The sequence below is a fragment of the Ranitomeya imitator genome, chromosome 2, assembly GCF_032444005.1.
Source record: "Ranitomeya imitator isolate aRanImi1 chromosome 2, aRanImi1.pri, whole genome shotgun sequence".
NCBI lineage: Eukaryota > Metazoa > Chordata > Amphibia > Anura > Dendrobatidae > Ranitomeya > Ranitomeya imitator.
In genome coordinates, this window is record NC_091283.1 from 485,013,902 (window position 1) to 485,041,617 (window position 27,716).

Below are 27,716 nucleotides of genomic sequence, written 5' to 3' on the forward strand. Positions count from 1 at the left end.
TGCAGAACCTATATAGGGACGTGTTGGGCACTCAGAGAGATGTTAAATCCCCACTACCCCCTTCCCTAGTGTTGGGTTCCCTTCCCCTCATCCCTTTGTGTTGCACTTAGTCTTAACTACACTGTGCGTGACACCCGGTGGCCTATAGTAAACATCTACAATAGTATCATTTCTGTTCTTCTCTACTTGAATTCTTACCCAAACAGTTTCTACAGAGCTACCAGTTTCTGAAGCTTGGATCTCTGTGGAGATATATATTTCCTAACAAACAATGCAACACCTCCTCCCTTCTTGTTAATCCTGTTTCTAATAGTCAATATTATGAAGTATTCGTTGATATTTTGGCCTTATATGCAAACTCGTAACTGGCATCTAGGGCCCTTATTGTGTGACAAATCCATACATTAATTAAAAGCAATTCACCGAAAAGGACATAAAATACAAAAACTATCACAGACAAAAAGCAGATATACTTACAATACCTGGTCACAATACTATTGTAATGCAGAATGCAGTGGTCACCCATGATAAGATACAGAGGCAGCACAAGTGCAAAATACTTAGGAACATCCCCCTCATGCACCTATCTGTCTTGACATGAGTGGTTGATTAGTATTATAAGTTCACATTGATAAGACTTGTATAAGGTGTCAGTCACACAAATACATGTAGTGCAGCATGCCAACTTACAACCTATTAGCAATTACTAGTTTTAATGTGAATAATGCCTTCAGGAAAATAACTATCAAAAGGCCTCAGAAGACGCATTATAGAAAAGCATAAAGCTAAAAGGATTTCAAAAGCATGGCTAAAGACCTTGATGTACATCAATCCATGGTTAGAGAAATTGTCTACAGATAAGGAAAAATCAGGGCTGTTGCTAATTTCTCTAGGAGTCGGTGTCTGTTTTTAATAATAGTCAAACAGCACAACGTCTCATCTTCAACATTATCTGCAACCTCAAGATGAATTATGTAGATAGAATGGTGCCAGCTCCATGATACACCATTCAGCCTGTGAGTCTGGGTCTTAGTACAACAAGCGCTATGAGCAGCGACGGACTGGAGCACCTTGGGCCCACCAGAGAAATTCATTCTTGGGACCCACTATGTAGCTACGTAGAAATAAATACAAGATCACCAATTGTGTGGTAAAACATGCTAATATCAGGGTATAATATAAGGTAGTACATGTCTTAATTATGTAACAGGGGTGGGTAGCCCCCTCATAGAATATAATGTAGCCCCCTTATAGAATATAAAGTAGCCCCCCTCATAGAATATAATGTAGCCTCCCTTATGAGCTATAATGTAACCCCCCTCATAGAAACTAATGTAGCCCCCTCATAGAATATAGTGCAGCCCCCCTCATAGGGTATAATGCAGCACCCCACAAATATAATGCAAGCCCCTCATAAGGTATAATACAGCCCCCCATAGAATATACTGTAGCCCCCTCATAGGGCATAATGCAGCCCCCCTCATATAGTACCATCATCATTGCCTTCTCCCCCACCACGACCATTGTACTTTCCACCACAACATCATTGCCTTCTCCCCCACCACCCCATCATTGCCCATTCCACCACCTCTATAATTGCCTCCTCCCCCACCACCCCATCATCCTTTCCAACACCAACAACATTGCCTCCTCCCCACCTCCACCTTTGTCCTTTCCACCACTACCATCATTGTCCTTTCCACCACAACCATCATTGCTTTCCCCCCACCACCCCCATCATTGCCCATTCCAACACCTCCATCATTGCCTCCGCCCACCACCACCATCATTGTCCTTTCTACCACAACCATCATTGCCTTCTCCCCCACCACCCCATCATTGCCCACTACACCACCTCCATCATTGCCTCCTCCCCACCACCCCATCGTCTTTTCCATCACCACCAACATTGCCTTCTCTCCCACCACCCCATCACTGCTCTTTCCATCACCCACATCATTGCCAATCTCCAATACACATTTCCAATACACACAGCACCACACCACTCTCTTTCACTCACACATACACACAAAGCACCGCCCTGCACTACATACACACACACACACACACACGCAGACAAACACACAGCACCACTAACCTCTCCACACGTTACTCGCAGCCACGGCACATCCCGGCAGCATCTTCATTGCCGGCAGCTTTCTCTCTGAAACAGCCACGTGCTGAATGATGACATCATCCAGCTGCGATGTGTGAGACAGGAAGCGCCGGGCAGGAAGCACTGCAGGATGCCATCAGATTCCTGCAGCTCTGCTGCCAAGCTGCAGGGATCTCTCCCTGCTCGCCGATTGCCCTCAGGGCTAGCCACCCTGCAGGGGCCCACCTCTGGGGCCACAATGCAGCCGCTCCGGCTTTACATGCGGGCAGTGTTAGGCTCAGCCTGCTATTAAAGTGAAATGAGTATTCCTCCGGTTCTCCGGTGGGTCAGTTCGACCCTGGCTATGAGGTCACAAGATCGCATCTGCTGCACGAAACTCAAAAAATATTTAAAAGCAGTAAATGTTGTGGTTTTGATTAGTTGCTACAGGTAAGAATACACATTATAATAAGACCAAAGAAAGAATGTTCAGGATGTGCCAGGTCAGTGGCGAGGTTCCGACCCACAAGTCTCTATCTATGGTAACCTGGCTATTTTTCCCTTTACAAATGATATGATAAGACCTATCATACCATGTATTAGCATTAACAGCTATGGTAGTCATCATACTTAGTTTTGCTGAATATAAGTGCTAACAATTAATATAAAATAATAATGACATTAATTAAGCAAATAGAAGTTTGCCCACCACTTTTGTAGAGATGCTGTAGTATGACCTGAGGAGGGATCTGCATGCAAGGTATCCCGAAAGTATTAATCATCCACCAAAATACATTTATCGGAAGGATTGGTCCTAAATCCTGACTCAATGCTGTGAACATGTTATATGTATCTTGGTGATGTTAGTTCCTGCTAAAGAAGGATCTACAAGTTAAGGGTCACTTAGCGTTGCTCACCATACTTTGGATATTTACTAAATAGCGTCAATAAAAGACGTTAATAGTACAACTGTTTTTGTTTTGTGTGTTTAATTCGTGTTCCTCTATAATTGTGATTTGGACAGTATCAGACTGCATTTTTTAGTAACCATTCAGAAATACAAGTCATTCCAAAGGGTTCTTTTATTTTTCTTTGAAGTGGTGTATTATACTGTAAGAATACATACTGTAGTTTAGTAACATAGTAACATAGTTAGTAAGGCCGAAAAAAGACATTTGTCCATCCAGTTCAGCCTATATTCCATCATAATAAATACCCAGATCTACGTCCTTCTACAGAACCTAATAATTGTATGATACACTATTGTTCTGCTCCAGGAAGACATCCAGGCCTCTCTTGAACCCCCCGACTGAGTTCGCCATCACCACCTCCTCAGGCAAGCAATTCCAGATTCTCACTGCCCTAACAGTAAAGAATCCTCTTCTATGTTGGTGGAAAAACCTTCTCTCCTCCAGACGCAAAGAATGCCCCCTTGTGCCCGTCACCTTCCTTGGTATAAACAGATCCTCAGCGAGATATTTGTATTGTCCCCTTATATACTTATACATGGTTATTAGATCGCCCCTCAGTCGTCTTTTTTCTAGACTAAATAATCCTAATTTCGCTAATCTATCTGGGTATTGTAGTTCTCCCATCCCCTTTATTAATTTTGTTGCCCTCCTTTGTACTCTCTCTAGTTCCATTATATCCTTCCTGAGCACCGGTGCCCAAAACTGGACACAGTACTCCATGTGCGGTCTAACTAGGGATTTGTACAGAGGCAGTATAATGCTCTCATCATGTGTATCCAGACCTCTTTTAATGCACCCCATGATCCTGTTTGCCTTGGCAGCTGCTGCCTGGCACTGGCTGCTCCAGGTAAGTTTATCATTAACTAGGATCCCCAAGTCCTTCTCCCTGTCAGATTTACCCAGTGGTTTCCCGTTCAGTGTGTAATGGTGATATTGATTCCCTCTTCCCATGTGTATAACCTTACATTTATCATTGTTAAACCTCATCTGCCACCTTTCAGCCCAAGTTTCCAACTTATCCAGATCCATCTGTAGCAGAATACTATCTTCTCTTGTATTAACTGCTTTACATAGTTTTGTATCATCTGCAAATATCGATATTTTACTGTGTAAACCTTCTACCAGATCATTAATGAATATGTTGAAGAGAACAGGTCCCAATACTGACCCCTGCGGTACCCCACTGGTCACAGCGACCCAGTTAGAGACTATACCATTTATAACCACCCTCTGCTTTCTATCACTAAGCCAGTTACTAACCCATTTACACACATTTTCCCCCAGACCAAGCATTCTCATTTTGTGTACCAACCTCTTGTGCGGCACGGTATCAAACGCTTTGGAAAAATCGAGATATACCACGTCCAATGACTCACCGTGGTCCAGTCTATAGCTTACCTCTTCATAAAAACTGATTAGATTGGTTTGACAGGAGCGATTTCTCATAAACCCATGCTGATATGGAGTTAAACAGTTATTCTCATTGAGATAATCCAGAATAACATCCCTCAGAAACCCTTCAAATATTTTACCAACAATAGAGGTTAGACTTACTGGCCTATAATTTCCAGGTTCACTTTTAGAGCCCTTTTTGAATATTGGCACCACATTTGCTATGCGCCAGTCCTGCGGAACAGACCCTGTCGCTATAGAGTCACTAAAAATAAGAAATAATGGTTTATCTATTACATTACTTAGTTCTCTTAGTACTCGTGGGTGTATGCCATCCGGACCCGGAGATTTATCTATTTTAATCTTATTTAGCCGGTTTCGCACCTCTTCTTGGGTTAGATTGGTGACCCTTAATATAGGGTTTTCATTGTTTCTTGGGATTTCACCTAGCATTTTATTTTCCACCATGAATACCGTGGAGAAGAAGGTGTTTAATATGTTAGCTTTTTCCTCGTCATCTACAACCATTCTTTCCTCACTATTTTTTAAGGGGCCTACATTTTCAGTTTTTATTCTTTTACTATTGATATAGTTGAAGAACAGTTTGGGATTAGTTTTACTCTCCTTAGCAATGTGCTTCTCTGTTTCCTTTTTGGCAGCTTTAATTAGTTTTTTAGATAAAGTATTTTTCTCCCTATAGTTTTTTAGAGCTTCAATGGTGCCATCCTGCTTTAGTAGTGCAAATGCTTTCTTTTTACTGTTAATTGCCTGTCTTCCTTCTTTGTTTAGCCACATTGGGTTTTTCCTATTTCTAGTCCTTTTATTCCCACAAGGTATAAACCGCTTACACTGCCTATTTAGGATGTTCTTAAACATTTCCCATTTATTATCTGTATTCTCATTTCTGAGGATATTGTCCCAGTCTACCAGATTAAGGGCATCTCTAAGCTGTTCAAACTTTGCCTTCCTAAAGTTCAATGTTTTTGTGACTCCCTGACAAGTCCCCCTAGTGAAAGACAGGTGAAATTGCACAATATTGTGGTCGCTATTTCCTAAATGCCCAACCACCTGCAGATTTGTTATTCTGTCAGGTCTATTAGATAGTATTAGGTCTAAAAGTGCTGCTCCTCTGGTTGGATTCTGCACCAATTGTGAAAGATAATTTTTCTTGGTTATTAGCAGAAACCTGTTGCCTTTATGGGTTTCACAGGTTTCTGTTTCCCAGTTAATATCCGGGTAGTTAAAGTCCCCCATAACCAGGACCTCATTATGGGTTGCAGCTTCATCTATCTGCTTTAGAAGTAGACTTTCCATGCTTTCTGTTATATTTGGGGGTTTGTAACAGACCCCAATGAGAATTTTGTTACCATTTTTCCCTCCATGAATTTCAACCCATATGGACTCGACATCCTCATTCCCTTCGCTAATATCCTCCCTTAAAGTGGACTTTAGACAAGACTTTACATAGAGACAAACCCCTCCTCCTCTCCTCTCCGATAGTTTATAGTGTGTTTGCACCTATTGCCGAATACGCTACACCTGTGTCTCCCCCTGCACATAGCTGCATGTCCTCTTTCATCCTTTAGGGGGCACTGCTCTGTTTCATATATAACAGTCAAGATGCACAGAGCAACCTCTCACAAGTTAGATTCCCTGCTGCCTTTCTGCCTTGCCTCAGCAGCTTTCACCCTTTCTCGTAATCTTCTTCTTTCCAGCTCTCTCTCTCTTCTGTCCCAGTCCGACACTGCAGCTGCTTCTTTCTCTTCTCACTTTAATCCTCTTCTCTTTGAGTATTCGCATTTACCTGCTCCCCCTTCTCTTCTCTGTCCTACCCCTCTTCTTATCTCTCTCATACAATTCCCTTTCCACTCTATTCTTAATCATTGCTTTCTCCACTGTTCTGTCACATAATATCCATTCACTTTTTTGTGTCATACATTTCTCCCATCTCTTGCAGTTTCTTCTCATTCCTGTCAGGGATCCATTCTTCTTTTTTTTTTTCTTTATTTGCATATTTTTTCCTGCAAGTTTTATCAAGTTCTCACCTGTCTTTATATTTGATCTCTTTTTTCTCACTTTTGTCTCCTTTTATCCTTCCTTGTTTTGCTCACCCCTCTGCTTTTATTTTGTTCTTGCTCTTCTAGTCTGCAATTTTCTTTTACCACATTACTTGTGGTGACTTCTACAAGACTACCTACACCCCTTCTTTTCTGGAGGGGCCACCTTGCCTCTCCACCTCAACATTCGGCACCATAGCTCCCCCCAGCCGCGCAACCCCCCGTCCCTTGGCCCCGTTTGGCCTTGGGAGGAAGACATTGGTGGCAGTGGCTATTGGCGTGGTGATGGTTCTAATATTGGTCATCCTAATTCCAGTGTTGGTCAACTCAGTGGGATCTGATGGTCACTATGAAATGTTGGGCACCTGCCGGATGGTATGCGACCCCTATCTTAGCAAAGCAGGGGCAACCACCACTAGTACCAGCATCAGAGCCGGGACTGGCGCTGAACCATTGAGTGACAGAGGACAACAACAAGCTCCATCAACTTTAGTTCAAGGTCCTCAGGGAAAAGCTGGACGCCCTGGAAAACCAGGTCCACCTGGAGAGACTGGGCTACCAGGTCCACCAGGTCCACAGGGACCGCCAGGAGAACGAGGAGAACCAGGAAAACCTGGACCACCAGGCTTGACAGGAGGAGGTGTGAATGGAGCAATAAGTACAGCCACATACACTACCATTCCCCGTGTGGCCTTCTATGCTGGTCTGAAGAACCCCCATGAGGGTTATGAGGTCCTGAAATTTGATGACGTGGTCACCAACCTTGGGAACAACTACGATGCGGCAAGTGGGAGGTTCAGCTGCACAGTACCGGGCACTTACTTCTTTACCTACCATGTCCTAATGAGAGGTGGAGACGGCACCAGTATGTGGGCGGACCTCTGCAAAAATGGTCAGGTGAGTGTGCAGCAATGGATTGTTTTTGAATTTTATTTCAAAATTGTAATTGTATTAAGAAAAATAGTAAAAATATAAACTCGATTCAATCAAGCTAATTTAGCAAAATTTAAAAAATCTCAGATTGCTATTTCTTTTCTGCAAAACCATACATTGTGTATTTTTTATATAGAATTCATAAAGTCACTATTAATAGTTAGTATTATTAATAAAAAAAATTGGCAAAAGAATACTAATACAGAAATGTAAAAATGTTCAGTTTTCATAAATGGCAGAAATATTTTCCATCCTTTAGAATTTACATCATAAGGCAATCATTTTTGAATAAGAAGCACCACATAAAATGAGTACCGCACTGTGCGTTTGTCACACTAGAAGCTTTTTCTCTTCACTTTCTTTCCACTGGGAGCTTGTAAAAACTGAAAATATTCAGGTGAAATCTGAACTAAGCTGTGGATGTTCTGTAGGGTTTTCTGTATTAAACTTCTAAAGTAAATTAAGTGATGGATATTTGTAAAGAATTTTGTGAGAGGAAGAAAAGAAAACATCAAGGAGTGCAGAAAGATTCCTAATGGGTTATTTTCACCAGATTTTCCATCTATTCTAGAAGTTCGGCACAATCTTCACTTGAGAAGCTTCCTGATTGGCACTATCAGAATTAATTAGCATGAAAAAAACAAACTACCCTAGAGGGAAAGTGAGTAATGTAGATTAACAAAGTCGGCTAGAACTACATGGGGCAGCTACATTGTGGCCGTCATACTGTATTAAATGTTCTTGTTCTGTGGTCCCTGTAAGCTTACATGTTCTTATTATCCTATTCCTATTACTATCCAAACATTTACTGATGCAGATTTTTTAGGAGAAAGAACAATGGTCACAATGGTGACTTATTAAATAGAACGCCTTAGGAACAGCGCTTATCCAGTCTCCAAAGTTTAAACGTTAAATCACCCGCAGACAAAGGTGGGATAGCTCAGTGGAGCAGGGAAAATGAGTTTACCCAGAGGAAGTAAAAAACTAGCTGCCTAGTGAAAGGTAGACAGTTAGCACATGGTTGGAAATACATGGTAGGAAAGAAATCTCGCCTAGAGAAGAAGAGAGGCAAATTATCTAGAAAATAGGTGGTCAAGAACTCTTGAGGAGTAGTCAAGAACATCTTAGATTTTCTTCAGATTAATCAAGTGATATTTTGGGTATGACAAGGAAGAAGATAGGACTGAGTATATAATGCTGTAGCCCTCAAAGAAGTTGGAGTGGAGTACGATGAAAAGACAATATTCCAAATCTAGGTAGCTTGAGAAAAGTTTTTGAACATTTTGGAAACTGACAGCTAGCCATCAAATGTAGGACATTATGGAGATCATACTACCTACAAACTGTAGGTAGACACAGATAGATGTTTAGATATCCCAGTGGACGATTCTAGTTCTTGAAGACAGGGAACATGAGTATTGAGGTTAGAAAGACCTGATCCAGAGGACAATTCTCAGTTCGAGACCATTTTTATCTTTATTTTTTTTTTTTACAGTTTTCAAATGTTTTCACATAACCATCTATCACTGTAATATATACCGTAACATTAATTTGTTTTTTGGACAGTCATTTTTTCAACAATTACATTGGTAGTCACGTCATGGAGTGAAAAAATTATGACATCTGTCTAATCCAATCATGGTAGAAAAAAAAATCAAATACATAAAAAATGTGTGGCCACCACCAACTTTCAAGGAGGTTTTAAGATTTCAAAGACAAAAATATTAAAAAGTGAGCATTAAAATAACACTTTATTTGAAGGAGGTACCGTAAGCCTGTTAATGTACCATAAAATGTAATAACACCAGAGGAACAAAATAAATGTAAAATTCATGAAAAGGAAAATACAGAGCAGTCTACCCTTATATCTTCCATCCCCTAATACAGTGTTCTCAATGATATAAAAAGCCACCTTCCCAAAGGACAAGGACTGATATTCTAGTATGGTTTGGACATTGTTGTGTTTACAATGAGGTGAATAAATTCCCATTTGCACTTCTTCTCCCCATCAGTACTTTGTTACAAAGAAAACAAAAAAATGCAAATGATGCTAGTTCAAAGAACACAAAAATACAAGGACAGAACTAGTACATGAAAGGAACAGAGTGGTAAGTAGAGACATCTAAGACAGGGATACAAAGAGATCCATTCCTAAGACACGGACTAGTCAAAAGTAGGGCAAAATATTTAAAGCTGATGAGTAGAAGGATTTATTACTGAAGATATTATGCACCAAGAAAGAACAACATTGTCTAAAAAAGGAATTAATATAGAGTTAACACTGTCTATTGTAAAAAGTAAAAGAAGCAAATGATTAATTAAAATCGGATGCAAGAAACACCAAAATAGTGTTGGAATTTGCCACACATTGGAGGCTAATGGAGGATTTGAGAAGTGTGGATTGTAGTGAAGGTCAAGTTGGAAAGGAGAACAGTTTAATATGGAACAACAAAAAGCCAGTGAAATTCTCAAACAACATGGAGTAATAATATATTAAATGACGGGACAAAATACCTTTATGAATGACTATGAGATCCAACCATTAAAGAATAGAGTCCAGCGAGGGTCAAGAATGGCTGTATTATAAGTGGAATTGGCACTCTAAGAGGAACATAAAGCTAAAATAGGCAGATATTATCAATTGAAGAGATTGGAGAGAAAACCCATTACGGAACTGGCCTGGTTGTTTAGTCTATATTAAGATTAGAATGAGCCGATATGGGCCAAATTCAGAACTATCCTATGTTGAATCCAAAAAGCTATAATGTTTGGGTTAGAAATACTTTGGAAGAAATCTAGTCAAGTTGGGGCAATTCCAGCTAGTCTGTAGTACCATAGTATGTACTAAGATAAGGAGAGAAAGTCAGTGTGGGCAAATGAAAGGTACTATGTGTAGAGAAGACTGGTCCAATAGCTGTCCATTGAATAAAGCAAAATTTAGGAACTTATCAGATGTAACAATGCTGACCTCAATGAGATGACTGTTCTAATAATTCTAGAACCAGATAATCCTCATTTACATATACAGTAAGTAACAACCACAATGTGGACTGGGCTCTGACTTTTTAGTGGTTCAGCTCATTATTGGGTTAGATGGAACTGACCATGTTGCCTATTTGCACAAATTGATTATCACCCCAAAAAATTTCTATGTGACTAGGATGGGGATAAGACTAAAGAAATTTTTAGAGGGCGCATCGAGAAAATGTGAGGTTCAACAAGGTCAATCAACGTGAGGCAAGGAGAGCGTAAAAGTAAGGTCAGCGTTGGATAGCCTAGAACTGATGAAACTCAGTTGAAAAACATGACAAGCAGAGGCAAAACAATGGTGATTACAACATATATGAGAATTGACTAGCCACAGAAAACCTCTGACCAGTAACATTCTTACCACAGGTGGTATAGCCTATAGACCAGATCTCTCAGAGTACGTATTACTTAAGTGATATGTAATGGGAATTTCATTTGTTTGAATGCCAGGAGGTTGTTCTGCTTTTAGACACATAGGCTTAACAGGAATGAAGCGCCAGTGACAGGTCAATAGTAGAGCTGTGCTCATGCTATACTGTCGGAGAGCCAAAGAAATCACATAGTTGCTATTGGTAACTAAATTAAAAAAAGTGTAATATACAAAATAATCTACCAGAGCAGAAAATAGTTAAGAAAAATAGATAATAGTCCATATGTCACATAATATAAACAAAAATGCACGTGCCCCATTTCTATAGTTTTAATTGCCATCCCATTTGTTATGTTGGTGCAAAGATACATATAGTGATACAAGAAAGACATAAGAAACATAAAGACAGATAGATAGCAACATCAATCAAATAAAGTGCAGATGCAAGTCACAGAGTCCAGACTACTGTATATAAACAATAAAAAGTGGCAATACTCCCATTTGAAAAAGTGAAAAATTGCATTTATTCCAAGCCTGTGTTCATGGGCTTGGAATAAATATCATTTTTCACTTTTTCAAAATGGGAGTATTGCCATTTTTTATTGTACAAGTTAGTTAGATAGGTAAAAACATAGATAGACGGGAGATAGATTTCGGAAAGTTGGTAATAATTTAGGTTAGGGATCCATATTGACATGGGCTCACCCACGAGACATGCTAAAATCACAGCATAAAACCCCAAGTCATAGGCGTCAATTATAAAATAGCCGACACTGTCACAATTCACAATGGTAGCAATCAATGCCATTTTCCCATGTTGGTGGTCACTTTTTTCTTACTGGAGAACATTTAGGTAATTGAGGTAATTGTGATTTTACTGTGATTAAAGAAAAGAAGATTCTATTAAAAATGATGAAACGTATGTATGTGTAGACAAATATATACATTACTTCACCAAGTTCTACCCTTACAGTATCCTAATATCATACCAGTATTATTAAGCTATATCCTAAAGAAGAGTCTTGTATATGGAAGGCACTGGCCAATTTTGGACGGAAGTCATGGTGAGCCTATATTGACAAGACAATAATGCCAACCCCTGAGCCACAGTGCCAGCTAGAATCTGTTTTAATGACAGAAGATATAAGATATACTGCTGTAAAGAAAGGTTGGAAGTAATAGGCTTCTGTCTGCTAATAGAATTGTGATCTCTAAACCCCTGTAAATTCGGCTTCCCACCAATAATTCTCAATTTATCCTGCTAGTTCCCTGGAGAATGGCAGCAAAAATCCATAAGCAGCAGCATAACAATTATTCCAGCAAGAGTGGAAAACAAAAAGAAAAGTCCCGGAACTAAAGAGAAATGAGAGGATCCAGGAAATACTTCTTTAGGTTTCAATATTCACAATGCAAAATACTATAATCCTAAAATCCAGCAACAAGAGTTCCTTAGAGAAAAATGCAGTATGAGACCCCCCAAAGCAGCTCATGTTTCAGTGATAAAGTAGCTATTTAAGTGGAATAACTTTGCAAAAGCTGAAATGACATTTTGAGGAATAAGTAATTAATCAAAAATGATGATGTGCATAGAGGTGTGTGTGTATATATATACATATATATATATATATATATATATATATATATATATATACTGTGTATATATATATATATATATATATATATATATATATATATATATATATAAAATTGTGACCTGCTGAAATTTCATAACAGTAGTCTAGAAAATACACATTTTAATGATTTTATTATTAATATTTAAAAAATACAAACAGGACTGTATGATAGCTTAAATAGTTTATCATATGCTCTAAATGTACAATATCTAAGGGAATATACAGCAATCTTCCCTTAATCTGGCATCTGATAATAGAAAAATTCTGTGAAATTGCAATTTGTCTCAGTAAAAAACTGAGCGATCGTCTGCAAGTCGAAACGCTGTTGTAATACAACAAAGGTTCTCCTTTGGTTAAATAATAAAGACTTAGTGACAGATTCTGTATTAATGTTTTATTTATGTCTTGGTTAACTATTACAAGGTAGTTTTATCTACTTTTCTATAAAAGTATAATTATCCAGAATATTTGATAATATGGCGATTATCAGGTCAGATTATATTTTTCACCGCAATTTGTTCTGATCATCCATGTAAAAGTAACTTATGAATTATTGTAATTTTCATATTCACCATTAGATGTCAGTACAACCAGCAATCCATTTAGAACATCTCACTTTACAGCCTGCAGTGAAACTGAATATTTCAATGAAACTGAAACTTATAGGTAGTTGTAAGTTGGTGTTTATTGACAAATAACAGTCTGTAGCTGTCTGCTGGTAGAAAGGTAACTTCTCATACAAGTATTTAAATGAACATCATTTTATGTTCGGCTTTTACATTGCAAGACAAATGGCGATTAAACATTGTATTTCACAGCTCTCACAACCTCTTTCAACTGTCTTTTCTCACCATTCACAAAAAACTCAAACCACTGAAGTAGTGAAGTAGTGTTGATGGTCAAGCAGTCTTGAGCGTTTTCTTCCATGGTGATAAACACTTTCGCTTATTTCGCTTATTTAAGATGGAAGGAATTGATGTCACTAAACAAACGTAAAAGGCAATAAGTAGAAAACGTATTTACTTTTATATATATTAAATCAGCGTGTCATGGAGGATTTTAACTTTTAAGATAGGGAAATCAGAAGGCCCAGTGCTTTAAAAATACTGTTCCTATAAGGAGTTGACACCAAATGCTGTCTTGTCCACCTGAATAAAAGAAGGAGCATGGTTATTGGGTTATATAGAATAAACTACTGATCAGCTCCTTATTCTGGAGCTGGTTGACTATGGTCAGCTAAGGATTATATAAAGCATTGTACTTAGTAGGCTCAGTCAGTCCTGTAGACCAGGGGTCCCCAACTCCAGTCCTCAAGGCCCACCAACATGTCATGTTTTCAGGATTTCCTTAGTCTTGCCCAGGTAATAATTGCATCACCTGTGCAATGCAAAGGAAATCCTGAAAACATGACCTGTTGGTGGGCCTTGAGGACTGGAGTTGGGGACCCCTGCTGTAGACTTTGAAAGAAGCAGCGGCACTTGTGTTCTACTGCCATTCCATTAAGACCTCCTCCACATGTCCTGGTGATTCCGTGCCCGTCTGCCATAAGTGTGTACGTATGTGACATCCGTGCGTCCCTGTGCTGCCTGTGTCCGTGTGCTGTCAGTGTGACACTTATGGAATTAATGGCAGCATAAAAATTAAAGAGTGTTTTGGATTAAAGATGTTTAAAGGTAGAGGTAGTGATGAGGAACATGATTGCTAGATAGATACATATAAATATGCCAGTGTGTTATATAATCAATGCTTTGTATAGTTTTTTCTGCACTTGCTTTTTTATTTTTAAATAAATCAGCTAAAAAAACCGACGTGGGATCACCCGTAATTTATATAACCAGCAGAGGGAAAGCCGACCGCTGGGGGCTGATGTTACTATTCTGTGAAAGGGGCCAATAGCCCTAAAGGTTCCCAGGCTATTAATAAGAGCTCACAACTGTTTGCTTAGCCTTTACTGGTTAGTTTACGGGGAACCCCAGGAAAAAAATGTTGAGGGCCCCCCTAGAATTTCTAACCAGCAAAGGCTAAACAGACTGCCGTGGGCTTATATTAATAGCCAAGGAAGGGGCCATGGATAATGGCCCCCCTTACAAGCTAGCAATATCAGCCCTCCGCTGCCCCAGAAACGGTGCATTCAAAAGATGCGCCAATCTGGCGTTTAGCCTCCAAACTTCCCACTTGCCCTGGTGCGGTGGCAAGTAGCGTAATAGGGTTGGGGCATATGTCAACTGTTTTATGGACGCTGACATCAAGCCCAGAAATTAGTAATGGCGAGGCGTCTATAAGACACCCCCATTACTAACCCTAGAGTCAAATTTAATAAAGACACATACACATATGTAGTAAAGACACATACACATATAATTGATATAAACACACAGAGTCCTTTTTTTAGAAATAAACACTCCCTACCCTCTTTTTCCCATATTCCTCACCTGTAAGATGACAATCCATTTGTCCCACGAAGAGCCCAACTCTGTTTCATCTGGATTGCATGGCTAAGTGGTGGCACGATGCGACTGCACAGCCGTGAATCCAGGATACACTGAGCTGAGCGTGGGACGCAGCTTCAGTGACGAACGGTAATATTATTGAGGTTACTGCAGGTCACAGGCAGCCGCATTTGCATGATGAGTTCAGTGTGAGCTTGCCGATGACGTCACTGCTAGCACTGTGAGAAATTTCATCAGTGTGCACGTGTACAACACACATTTTGTCCATGGTGCATGTGCACTGTGAGAAATTTCATCAGTGTGCACGTGTACAACACACATTTTGTCCATGGTGCATGTAAAAAACTGTCATGTGTGCCATCTATTTCACACGGACATGCGGTCTGCATGAAAAACCTGACTTGTGCACACCACCATTGAATGCATTATGTTTGCGTGTGTCTGTATTTGCGGTCCTTAAAAAATGGACCTCATACGGACACAAAAAATGGACTTTTGAAGGGGGCCTAAAGTGAACTTATGACATTCCAAAGCGCTATGAACCTGCAGATATGGCGTTAATCTGCAGGCTATTAGCATTGCAAAGCTGCCCAGCTACCTTACTGAAAGTCAGCCTATCAGGAAGAAATTAATTTTTTTCTTCCCTACAGCCTCTGGCTTTCAGTGGTGTGACTGGTACAGCTTCAGTCTCCACTCAGTACAAAGCAAGTGGCATCTGTAACCTCACTCCAGCACGGACATTCAGCCAACACTGTACTGATACACTGCTGTGCCAGCTGTCAGTCAGTGCCGGGGATGTATTGAGCAGTGACGTACACTGCAGCGGCCACATCTCCATGACTGAAAGCCAGAGATTGCAGGAAGGTATTAGGTTATTTTCATCCCAGCCTGGCTTTCCTGCAGCAGCCGAACAGCTTTCGAATGCCATTAACCTGCAGATTAACCCCATATCTGCAAGTTAACAGTGTTTTGGGATGTGACAGGTTCCCTTTAAAGTCTGCTTTTTGCAGGGTGGCGAGAAAGATAACCAATCATTCTAGCAAACTTTGAGGGTCTTAGCAGTCAAACACACACCACTCAAACATTTTTCAGCTATCCATTGGATAAGTAATATGACAAAGTCACTGGCAAAATGCTGGAGGGGATGTTAAGCATTTTGATCATCCCTGGGATATTCCCGGTGCGCGGGATAGATCCCGAGTCTTGTCTGCCTCTGCGGTCTCCTATTCGGACTTGGCCGCTGCAGGTGCTGCTGAGCATAAATGTCAGTCCCAGTGTCTTGCTTAGGCTTGTGTTGTACGCTTGGTTACTGCTGGCTCTCCAGCCAATCCCTTAGTAACCAGTAATATTCAAGTGCAGTTCAGCACTCTGGAGACTAAGTCTGGAGATCATCATTCTGAGTATGTCCATGAGGTGTCATCTTCTCATTGGTAGTCAGACGTCAGCTGCCAGATTGGTCCACGGGCAAGGTCCTGACCAACTGGACATGAGCCTAATGTCTAAAAGGTTCTCAGAGGCCCACGCCGGTGCGCTAGTATCATTTTATGTACGGCTATGTGAGTGAGTCTCTACCACTCAGTCTGCAAGTGTAGTGTGTCTGTCTAAGCTTTGGGACTGTACACTTATGCAGGCAGCTAGTGTCAGTGGGGGCAATTAGCCGTAAGGCTTAGCATCTGGCTCCTACATGTGTGTGGTTAGAACAGCAAAGTTCCAGAGCAAGCACAACCCTAGTCAGGGTATTTAGCTCAGTTGCAAAGCTTTTCTTTAGTTTCTGTGTGTGGTGACACAGCTCAGTTGCAGAGAGCTTCTCTTACGTTACTGTATGTAAGTGACACAGCTCAGTTGCAGAGCTTCTCTTTCGTTTCTGTGTGTGAGTGGCACAGCTCTGTAAGAGAGCTATTCTTTTGTTTCTGTACTGTTCCTCTCTGTGGAGTAACAGAGGTTGGAACTTAGCGTCTTGTTCACACTGAGTGGTGTTTACCTAGTGCGTACAGGCAATCGCTCGCCATGTGTTCCGTCATTCACTAGCTGCATTTTCCCATCTCTGCACAGTGGATCCCAGGTTGCGATTGCTCTTTATTATTTATTTTAGTTAGCGCAATCTGCCAACATTAACAGGGGAGATACGTTTCACTGAGGCTATTAATTTCAGTGATTTGAAACCCAGAACTTTGCTCCAGAACACTATGTGTTCAGAGGGGTTAATTGGCAATTTTAAGGGCTGGATTTTGTGGACAATGATAGAATGGGTGGGAGGTTGTTCATCTTATCACCACCCGAGGGTGTAGTCTGCGGTTTAAATAGTTGGCCTCCTGAGACATTCTGTGTTCAGTGTGCCTGGAGAGGCTATCTCCAGAGAAGAGTTTGTGTTTGTGCTAACCTGAATTGTGTGTTTTGCTAACCCTGAGTGCACGGATGTGCGCTAACACAAGGACTGTGCTTTGTGTTACTACTTTGTTTCATTTTCCTATTTTTAATACACCATGGTTTATACAGCAAATATAATAAACCACTGAATATCTTAAGGAGACAATGTCTACCTCTGTGTACAACTGAGTGAACCGGTCTACCACAGTAAACATACCACTTTAATGGGGTTCTCCAGGAATAGGAAAAGATAATGAAAATGTCTCTTTAAATAAATTTCAAAATACCTTTAATTAGCTAATCAGTTTTTTTAATTTAGGTAAGAATTACTTCAGTAAATTAATATGGTCGCTATCTTGTTACACTAAAATAAACCTGTCCTAGATTGTGGGATAAGGGCTTGTGAGTATGTACAGTAGGAAGCTCCTTCCCTCACTTCATTTGTAGGAAGATGTGTTTTCAATGAATATCCTGATCTAATACTAGAGCTATCAAGAGTGGTGAGGTAAAAAGAGGCTGCTCACACTGCTGTCCTCCCTATCTGTCTGATATAATACTGGAGGTACAAGGAGTGCTGAGGTAAGAAGAGGCCACTCGCACTGCTGTACACCATGTGTTCCTGATGTAGTCCTGGAGATACCAGGCATACTGAGGTAAAAAGAGGCTGCTCACACTGCTGTTCACCCTCTCTGTCTCATGTAATACTGGAGAGGCCAGAGAGCTATCTGACCTGTTTTTCACATCTTGTGCCGGAGATATGAAGGATACTGAGGCAAGAAGAGGCTGCTCACACTGCTGTCCACCCTGTTTTTCCAGTCTAATACTTGAGATACCAGGTGTGCTGAGTTAAGAAGAGGCTGCTTGCACTGCTGCACACTATCTAATCTAATTCTTGAGATGGCAGGGTGCTAAGGTAAGAAGAGACTGCTCACACTGCTGTTGACTGTTTTTCTGATATTTGCCCTGTCTTTCTCATCTAATACTGGAGATGCAAGATTTAAAAGGAGGCTACTCACTCTGCTATCCACCTATTCTTTCTAATTTAATACTGTAGATACCAGGCTGCTGAGGTAAGAAGAGATTGCTAACACTGCTGTTCACCCCATTTTTCTGATCTAATACTGGAGATATCAGGCATGCTGAGATAAGGAAAGGCTCCTTACTCTACTGTCCACCGTGTCTACATGATCTAATACTAAAGATACCAGATTAACTGAGGTAAGAAGAGGTTACTCACACTGCTGTCCACCATGTCTATAGGATCTAATACTGAAGATACCAGGTTATACGAGGTAAAAAGAGGCTACTTACACTGCTGTCCACCCTGTCTATATGGTCTAATGCTGAAGATACCAGGAGTGTTGAGGTAAGAAGAGACTGCTCACACTGCTGTCCACCCTGTGTATTTGATCTAATACTTGAGATAGCAGGGTTGCTGAAGAAGAGGATGCTCACAACATTGTCCAACCAATCTTTCTGATCTAATACTGGAGATACCAGGAATGCTGAGGTAAGAAGAGGCTGCTCACACTGCTGTCCAACATGTCTATTTGAGCTAAAACTAAAGATATCAGGGTTGCTGAAGAAGAGGATGCTCACACCGTGGTCCACCCTATCTTTCTGATCTAATACTGGAGATATTAGGAGTGCTGAGGTAAGAAGAGGCTGTCCACACTGCCATCTACCCTGCCTTTTTGAATGCTGAGCATCTGCATAAACCTGGACTTCACCTATACCATTTTCAATCAAGCTATTTTGATGTCACTGCAGCAGAGCTTTATACTGCAATACTGCAAATGCTTACAGGCATCTGTCCTGTTCAATTTGAGACAGGTATCTTTGCTAGACAGCAGTCATTTAAATTTACTATAGTTATTACCCATATGAGTGTAATTAAATTAAATTCCTTCCCACCCCCACCTCAACATGGAGGCTTTAACATTGTACAAATAGCCCTAGAATACAAAGCCTAAATATACCCAGTAAGATGCACAAATAACCGTACCATAACTGTACTGTGCAAAACTGATATATATATATATATATATATATATATATATATATATATATATATATATATATATATAAAATATTTAATATCAATGCTACAAAATTCATGGTGGTGCAAACTTCTGTTGCCAAGCTATATCTGTCAGGTGTAAATGATGAGCCCTATGTGATGCATAAGTCGCAACCTCGTTGGCCAGCGCTGGATATAATACACTAGCCTTATTTATCTTCATGTGTTTAGGGATGCCGCCTGTTCACTGCTTTACAGTATACGCTGAATACTAATTAATTTACTAACCTTGCACAAATGTGTGATAACCTACAACAGCAATTACCTGCAATAAACCTGGCTGCTTATTTTAGGGGTCTTCGGCGTATTCGTAATTACCCGTTACATCCTCCTTATTTCAGTGTGAGGGTTGATCTGTGTCTCAAGCTGCTCTCAGACAATGTCACTCACTCATGGTTCTTGGCACATCAAGTGTTAATTAATCAAAAGGATTTATCTCAAAAGGCAATGATCCGACTATTTTATTAAAAAATACTAATAGAGGAATGATAGCTGGGGTGGAAATGGCATCACGAGTGCACACTGGAAGTGATTGTGTACTGCACAGCACACCACTTAGATGGTTGATTTATGATCCCATCACTGTGGTCTGGACATGGTGGTGTTTTTTGTGCGAAAATGTTTTTTTCCCCATAATTATTTCCCTCATACTCGTGTAGTTAGGGTGAATTCATTCGTAGCAGAATGTTACACCATTGGTAAATCCATCACAAAATGTTCATGTGGATTTTAATCTGGATTCAGATGTGGATATGTTACGGTCTTGCTCCGGATTTCATAAGTTGCAAAGAGTAAAATTTACAACAAATCTATGGCTTTTAAAGGGAACCTGTCACCAGGTTTTCTCAATATAAACTAAGGCAACCATATTTAGCACCTTTTTCACAGTAGTTTAGCAACCTGCATATAAGCCCGCCATAACCCCATCTGCGTATCCCCAAAAATAACTTTTATAATCCCCCAAATTGCGCAGTCGGGTCAGATGCGCGCCGCTGGTCTTGCTCGGCACCTCATCTTTCATCACAATCGACGTCCTGCCATCCTTCTTCATGAGGATGAAGCATCCTACATACTTCATCCACTTAGCGCCCCTAATCTCGTTCCTGCGCAGGCATATTTCGGTCTGCCTGTAAAAGATCGGTAAGGATGATGACCTTAGTTTATATTGGGAAAACCTGGTGACAGGTTCCCTTTAAATCCACATGAAAATCCACATATGAGACATGCGGATTTTGTAGTAGTTTGGAAAATAATATAAAATTAGTACATACATGCTTCTATGAGCAATTTTGACCCATGAATCTGAACAAAAACAGACATGTCTTTGTGATCTTTTTGCGGACGTACGATCTGTCAAAAAGTACAGACATGTGAATTCCACCATAGACTTCAATGGGTGAGTATTCTATCCATGAAAAATATGGCTAAAACATGTACATGAAAAACAAAAGTCTGAATGAGGCCTGAATTTGTTTGATTGCTGCTGTGTTCTTTTGGACACTGCAATAACAACAATGGGGCAGATATAACAAACAGTTTAAAAGAAATGTATTTGTTGCCCATAACAGCCAATCACAGAGCAGCTTTAATTTCATCAAAGCTGTTTAGTCAATGAAAGCTGGGGCCAGATTGGTTGCTACGGGCAACAAAGACAGTATTTCCTTTAGAGAGTCTTGATAAATCAGGCCCATAAGTGTATGGAAACAGTTACGTACACTACTTCATGTTTAAATATATGGGTGCTTCGTTATCTGGTCAAAGTTAAAAGGACAATAATATTAAAGCAATGTGTAAGGAAAAAAATGAACTTTTTACTTTTATTCATAAAAATTTGACTTTAGCCCCAAATGTTTTATTTTCACAAGGGTAGCAGGACACTTGACTTTTTCAAAGCAAAAATGGCTGGAATCGAGAGCAGATGCCATGTCGTGTTTGGAAAGCCCCTGATGTGCTTAAACAGTGGAAACCCCCCTACACAATTGACCCCATTTTGAAAACTAGACCTCTCAAGGAATTTGTCTAGATGTGTAGTGAGCACCTTAAACCCCCAGATGTTTCACAGAAGTTTATAAAGTAGAGCCGTGAAAAAAAAAATCAAATTTTTCACACAAAAATATTCTTTTTTACCCATTTTTTTTCTTTTCACAAGGGTAACAGAAGAAAATGAACTTTCTCCTGAGTACAGCAATACCCCATGTGTGGGTGAAAACTACCGTTTGGGTGCACAGCACTGCTCGGCAACGAAGGAGTGATGTTTTGGAACTCAGACTTTGACAGAATAGTCTGTGGGTGTCATTTCGCGTTTGGTGGGCCCCTGATGTGTCTGAGCAGTGGAAACCCCCTCAATATACTTTTGGAAAGTATATATATGTACATGTATATATATATATATATATATATATATATATATATGCACTTCAAAAGTCATGAAGGGGTTAAAGAGGTTCACAAGATGTAGTGTTGTGCAAGGTGATGAATGAAAGGACGTTCAGAAAAATCCCAGCTCCTATGTTAACTAGTTTGAACTCTAGTTAATATAGGTGATAAGTTAAAGTGGGTTTACACCACCTGACTTGCAGCACTAAACAGCTGCCGATTATTATGTACCAGCCCTGCATTATTTAATAGCTAGTTTACAAAGGCAGACCACTCTTAAACGATTGTCCAAAGAACAAAAAACATTTTAATAGATCTTTAAATAATAATAAGTTCCACATCTGGATGGGTTAAAAAAAATCTTCCATCGCTGAGATAATCTTATAAATCTGCCCCTGCTGTGTACTGTGTAATGGCTGTGTCTGACCCTACAGGAACATGGTCTGATCACTTCACATGTCCTTGCAAGGGGAGGAAGCAAAAGAGAGGCTAGAGACAGGACAGTATGGGATCGCAGATGCTACGTTTTGGGAGGTAAAACTGTTTACATGATGTTTAAAATAATATTTTACCTCACAGAAAGCAGCAGCTACAATTCCATACTTTAATATCTGTATACTCTTCTTTGCTTCCTCCCCTGCCCAGGAGTTGCGGTATGATCAGACCATGTTCCTATACGGTCAGACGCAGCCATTACACAGTACACAGCAGGGGCACATTTATAAGATTATCTCAGCACAGAAACATTTTATTTAGCTCATCCAATTGTAGAACTTATAATTATTACAAGATCTATTGATTAAAATGTACCGTACTTTGTCAGAAAACCCCTTTAACCCCTACAAGAGGGGGGGCTGTAATGGGTGCAGCTAAAAGGAAGCCCCCACATGACTACGTTGCCAAGAGGAGGAGTGGAGAATTTTTAAAAATAAATAGGTATTGTCCCGGGATTGGTGGGTTTATGAATGGGGGGGTTTTGTTGGGACTAGGAGGCGGGGGCTAGGGAAAAGTGCGGGAAGGGATTATTGTTGCGGTGCCAGAGGAAGAGCGTGGACCTGCTGCCACAGCGTTACTCACCATGGCCACAGTGGACAGCTTGGTCACGCAGCTTCGGAGGGAGGCATGGTCCAGGAGGGCCGGATGGCTGGAGGAGCAGCTCACCGGGCTGCTAGGAGACAGCGGGAGCCGGGGCAGCAGGACCAGGAGGACGAGGCCGCCCGAGAGACTGTCCCCCGACGTGACACCGTGCGGCAGACGCAAGCCGCGGAGCCCCTCCCGGGACCCTGCGGGAGCTGTGGGACGCGGCGCAGCAACCTCGCCCTCCCCCTCCTCCAGCAGGAATCCACCCGGCGACTCTGCCAGCGCGATGCGGCGGAGCGCTGCGAGGACGGTGCAGGCACGGCCGGACGCCAGGGCCGCACCAGAAGTCAGGGCCGCACAGGAAGTGCGGCTTAGTCTTGGGCGTGATGGTGCTTCAGACTCCGGATCTGGGAGCGATCATCGTGACGAGGGAGAGCGGCAGGATTCAGGAGGCACGGCTGGTGGGGACACAGCACCTGCGCAGCCCCGTGAGTATATGTCTAGTCTTTTTCCGGTGCCGGGTGTGGCAGGGTTAACGGAGTGGGGAGGGGATGGTAGCTCAGGATTTCAAGGCGTTAGCTTTTGGCAGGTATGTCGCATATTTTGAGGAGATTGGATGGTGGGGTGGTGGATAGTGTGGAAGCGTCGCCCACAGGGGCTTGGTTGACAGATTCTGGTTGCGGAGCGGGGAATGGCTGGCGAGATAGCCAGGTTTGGTAGTGCGTCACCGGCTCCAGTGGCTGGGGTGTCGGTGCAAACTGAAACAGGGAAGAGTGATGCGGTGAAGTTAGACGATAGGGCAAAAGGAGAGGTCTACGTGTGTTTTGAGGGTCCGCTGGGGGCCCATTTGAAGAAATAGGTGAAAGAGAAAATTTGGAAAGATGAATACGTGAAGATTTTCTCTCTCCTTCCTTTGGAAAATTTTAACTTGGACAAAGGAAAGAAAGATGATAGCAAAAAGGAAGAGGAGGAAAAGAGACATTGGCGCCTGATTCCTCAGACATTCGTAAACTGGCAGCAGGCCTTTGCCATTCTGGCAAGTGTTATAGGAGAGAAATCCCCAGAAAATTGCTTGGGTCTTTTTTGTTATTTTGATGCCATTGGGGAAGCACATCGTACCTATGGGGGCCAGGCTTGGCTGCGCTACGATGAACAGTTTAGGCAGTGGAAGGCGGTTAGGCCCGAGATAAAATGGGATCAAAAGGACATTGGATTGTGGTTGAAGGTGAAGGCCCCAGTGTGGTATGGGCAGTCCTTTCAGGGGAGCGGGGGGTAGCAGTCAGCAGTCAGGACAAAGGGGAGGAGAACAGGGGTCACAGGGGGAAAAGGAAAGAATGGGTACGTGTTGGCAATTTAAAGACGGCCAGTGCAAGTATGGCAATACCTGCAAGTTTAAACACGTGTGCTCCCATTGTAACGGGGCCTCGCATGGGGCATCTAAGTGTTTCAAAAAATCGAGGGCAAGCCACCATTGGGTAGCGGTCAAGGGGGTGACGTCAGTGAGGCTTCAAAAGATGTCCCCCTATCTAAATAGATACCCAGACTATCAAAAGGCAGAGGTTATTAGGGATGGTTTTCTTGAAGGTTTTAAGATTTCTCACCCGACTCATGTGGTCCCCTTTTCTACGAAAAATTTGAGTTCGGCAAATTTGCATACGGAGGTTGTTACGGCTAAGTTGGCAAAAGAGGTCGAGTTGGGAAGAATGGCGGGGCCGTTTAGCTTGTTGCCCATGGCAGGGGTAATTGTTTCCCCGTTGGGAGTGGTACCCAAGAAGGAGCCAAATAAGTTTCATCTAATTCAGCATTTGTCATATCCCAAGGGATGCTCTGTTAATGATGGGATCGCGGAGGAATTGTGCTCCGTTGTATACATGTCATTTGATGCGGCGGTGCAGTGGGTGCAAAGGTATGGGGCCGGGGCCTTGTGGGCAAAGACAGACATTGAGTCAGCTTTTAGGCTCTTCCCAGTACACCCGGAGAGTATTCCTTTATTAGGTTGTTGTTGGGAGGGGGTTATTTATTTAGACAGGTGTTTGCCTATGGGCTGTTCGATTTCTTGTTCGTTGTTCGAGACTTTCAGTACTTTTTTGGAATGGGTGGTTAGAGACGTTTCGGATGTTCCTTCGGTCATTCATTACTTGGATGATTTTTTGTTTGTTGGTCCACCGGATTCTGCGGTATGTGGACATCTACTGGCTACCATGGAATGGGTGGCTGGACAGTTTGGTGTTCCTTTGGCGCAGGATAAAACTGAGGGCCCCTGCACGGTTTTGAGTTTTCTAGGGATTCTTATTGATTCCGGAAAAATGGAGTGCAGGTTGCCGGATGACAAGTTGTTGTTGCTTAAGCAGGAGGTGTTCAGGATCGGAAAATTGCGGAAAACAACTTTGAAGGAGTTACAGTCGTTGCTTGACCACCTGAATTTTGCGTGCCATATTATGCCGATGGGTAGGATTTTTTGCCGCAGATTGTCCAGGGCTACGGTGTGGGTCCGGGCGGCCTATCATTTTATCCGTTTGAGTAGAGAGCATAAGGACCTGCTCGTTTGGCAGCGTTTCTTGGAAAATTATAATGGCAGGTCACTTATTCAGCAGGAGGATTTGAATGCCTTTGACTGCGAGATCTATACGGACGCAGCAGGTGGAGTTGGTCATGGTGCCTATTGTGGAGGAAAATGGAGTGTCGGGGTGTGGCCGGAAGACTGGCGAAAAAATGGGCATACCAAGAATCTGGCGTTGTTGGAGTTGTTCCCAATTGTGGTGTCGGTGTTTATCTGGGGCGACATCTTTAGGGACTGGCGCGTACGTTTTCATTGTGATAGCTCGAGCGTGGTGTCAGTGATTAACAGCTTATCTTCTTCCTCCCCCCTGGTAAACAGGCTGGTCAGGGAATTGGTGTTGAAGTGCCTGGATTTGAATGCATGCATTTTGGCGGTGCATGTGCCAAGTGTTCAAAACTCTATAGCCGATGCTTTGTCTCGTTTGCAGTCGGAACAATTCCGGGAGTTGGCACCAGATTCGGAGGCTACAGGAGGAGGATGTCCTTCGCATTTGTGGCAGATTGTTGTGGACGGGAAGGCCGGTTGATCCAAGCTTCCATGTCAAGCAGGACATGGTCAGATTATACATCAGCATGGGGTATGTGGGAAAGTTGGTTGGTCCAATGCGGCTCGGTTGAGTCCGACAGTGATAGGACACTGGCGTTATTGTCCCTGATAGGTAAGGTGGTGGAGTGGGGTTGGTCTGTGTCAAGGTTAAACAAGTTTATTGCAGGTTTGGCTTACGGTTTTCAGCTGCAAGGGTTAAGGGATGTTACAAAGGATTTTGTGATAATGCAAGCATTGAATGGTTTTCGAAAAGGCAATGTGACTTTTGATAAGCGTAGGCCCATTTCTTTTGGGATGTTGCAGCGGTTAGGTGAGGCCTTAGGGACCATTTGTTGTTCTCAGTTCGAGCTGGTACTTTTTTGGTTGGCTTTTTCGTTAGCATTTTTTGGTGCTTTGCGTTTGGGGGAGTTTGTTTTCCCGAGCAAAGACAAGGCGGGTGGCCTTTTAGCGGAAGATGTCGATTTTTGGGTTGGTGTTATCGTTTTCTGGATCAGGCGTTCAAAGACTGATCAGCTGGGTAGGGGAAAGCGGGTAGTGTTGGGAAGAGTTGCCGGTAGCGGGATGTGCCCGCAACATTGTTTGGAAGCATATTGGAGTCGGTGGCCGGTTAGGTCAGGCCCTTTGCTAAGACACTAAAAAGGGGATTTTTTGTTGCATTTTCAATTTATAGCCATATTGAAAAAAGGTTTGGGATTCCTGGGTGTTAACCCGGATAATTTCGGGTCGCACTCATTTAGAATTGGGGCCGCGTCCGAAGCCGATGGTTTGGGCTTGGGGCCGGAGGTGATTAAGAGAATAGGCAGATGGAGTTCGAATCGATATATGTCTTATGTTCAGCATTGAGTCAGGGATGCTGGGGCAAGTTTTTTGCGTAGTGTTAATTGTTGTTATGTTTTCCAGGTCAGACCCCCTTCTTGGCTTGCATTGTTGGACATTCTTTCATTTACTGGGGTGCTCTCCGGGCTGCTGCTACGCCGAATGGTAGGTAATTGGGTTTTGGTAGGGATGCCGTGGTCATTAGATGGATGGGTTTTCGGGGTATGTTGTGGCGTATTTTGTTGTCGGAATTTTCCCGCACCGCCGATTTGGATCGCCCCCCGGACATCGTGGTTGTTCATCTTGGAGGTAATGATTTAGGAGCAAAACCGGCGAGGGAATTGATTCGGGATATCCGTTTCGATTTTTTGAGACTGTGGGTATCTTTTCCTGGTGTAATGACGGTTTGGTCAGACATTGTGCCACGGCGGACGTGGCGGGAGGCTCATTCTCATAAAGGGATTAATAGGGCCAGGGTGAAGCTGAATAGGGCGGTGGTGAGCTTTGTGTCTCGGAATGGGGGTATTGCCGTGAGACATTTTGAACTGGAGTCTGGGATCGGTAATTTTTGGAGGGAGGGCGGAATGCATCTCAATGACATTCGTTTGGATTTGTGGGCGCTCGGTTTACAGGAAGGAGTCGAAAGAGCTATGGCGGTGGTGGGGCACTCACGAGCCTGAGGTGGTCAGGGCTGTTGTGTGTGGCGGGGGGTGGGGTTCGTGGAGTTGGTGATGATGCTTATAGGGTTGATCTTGCTTTTGTTACGGGCTCTGGGCGGGGAGTTTACCTCGGGAGCTTTGGGGTTTGTTTGCCCGAAACGGGTTACATGGTGCCCTCGAGCTGGTGGTTGGTGGCTGAGGGTAAAAAAGTGTTTTTGGTTAAAATCTTGTGGTGGCTTTCTGCCTATTATGAGCCAGATTTTTTAGCTCCAACAACCCTCCCCTCAAGGTTTTTTACAT

At 42.2% G+C, this 27,716-nt stretch overlaps 1 protein-coding gene across 1 annotated transcript in view; it reads left to right on the top strand.

Moving 5' to 3' along the window:
* Positions 1-6,094: 6,094 nt before the first annotated feature.
* C1QL1 (complement C1q like 1) overlaps positions 6,095-27,716 on the top strand; it is a 148,721-nt gene continuing 127,099 nt past the window's right edge. The window contains exon 1 of the mRNA XM_069751383.1: positions 6,095-7,412. Within this exon, the coding sequence (XP_069607484.1) occupies positions 6,801-7,412 (612 nt within the window). The 5' untranslated portion in view covers positions 6,095-6,800. The remainder of the gene's footprint in view (positions 7,413-27,716) is intronic.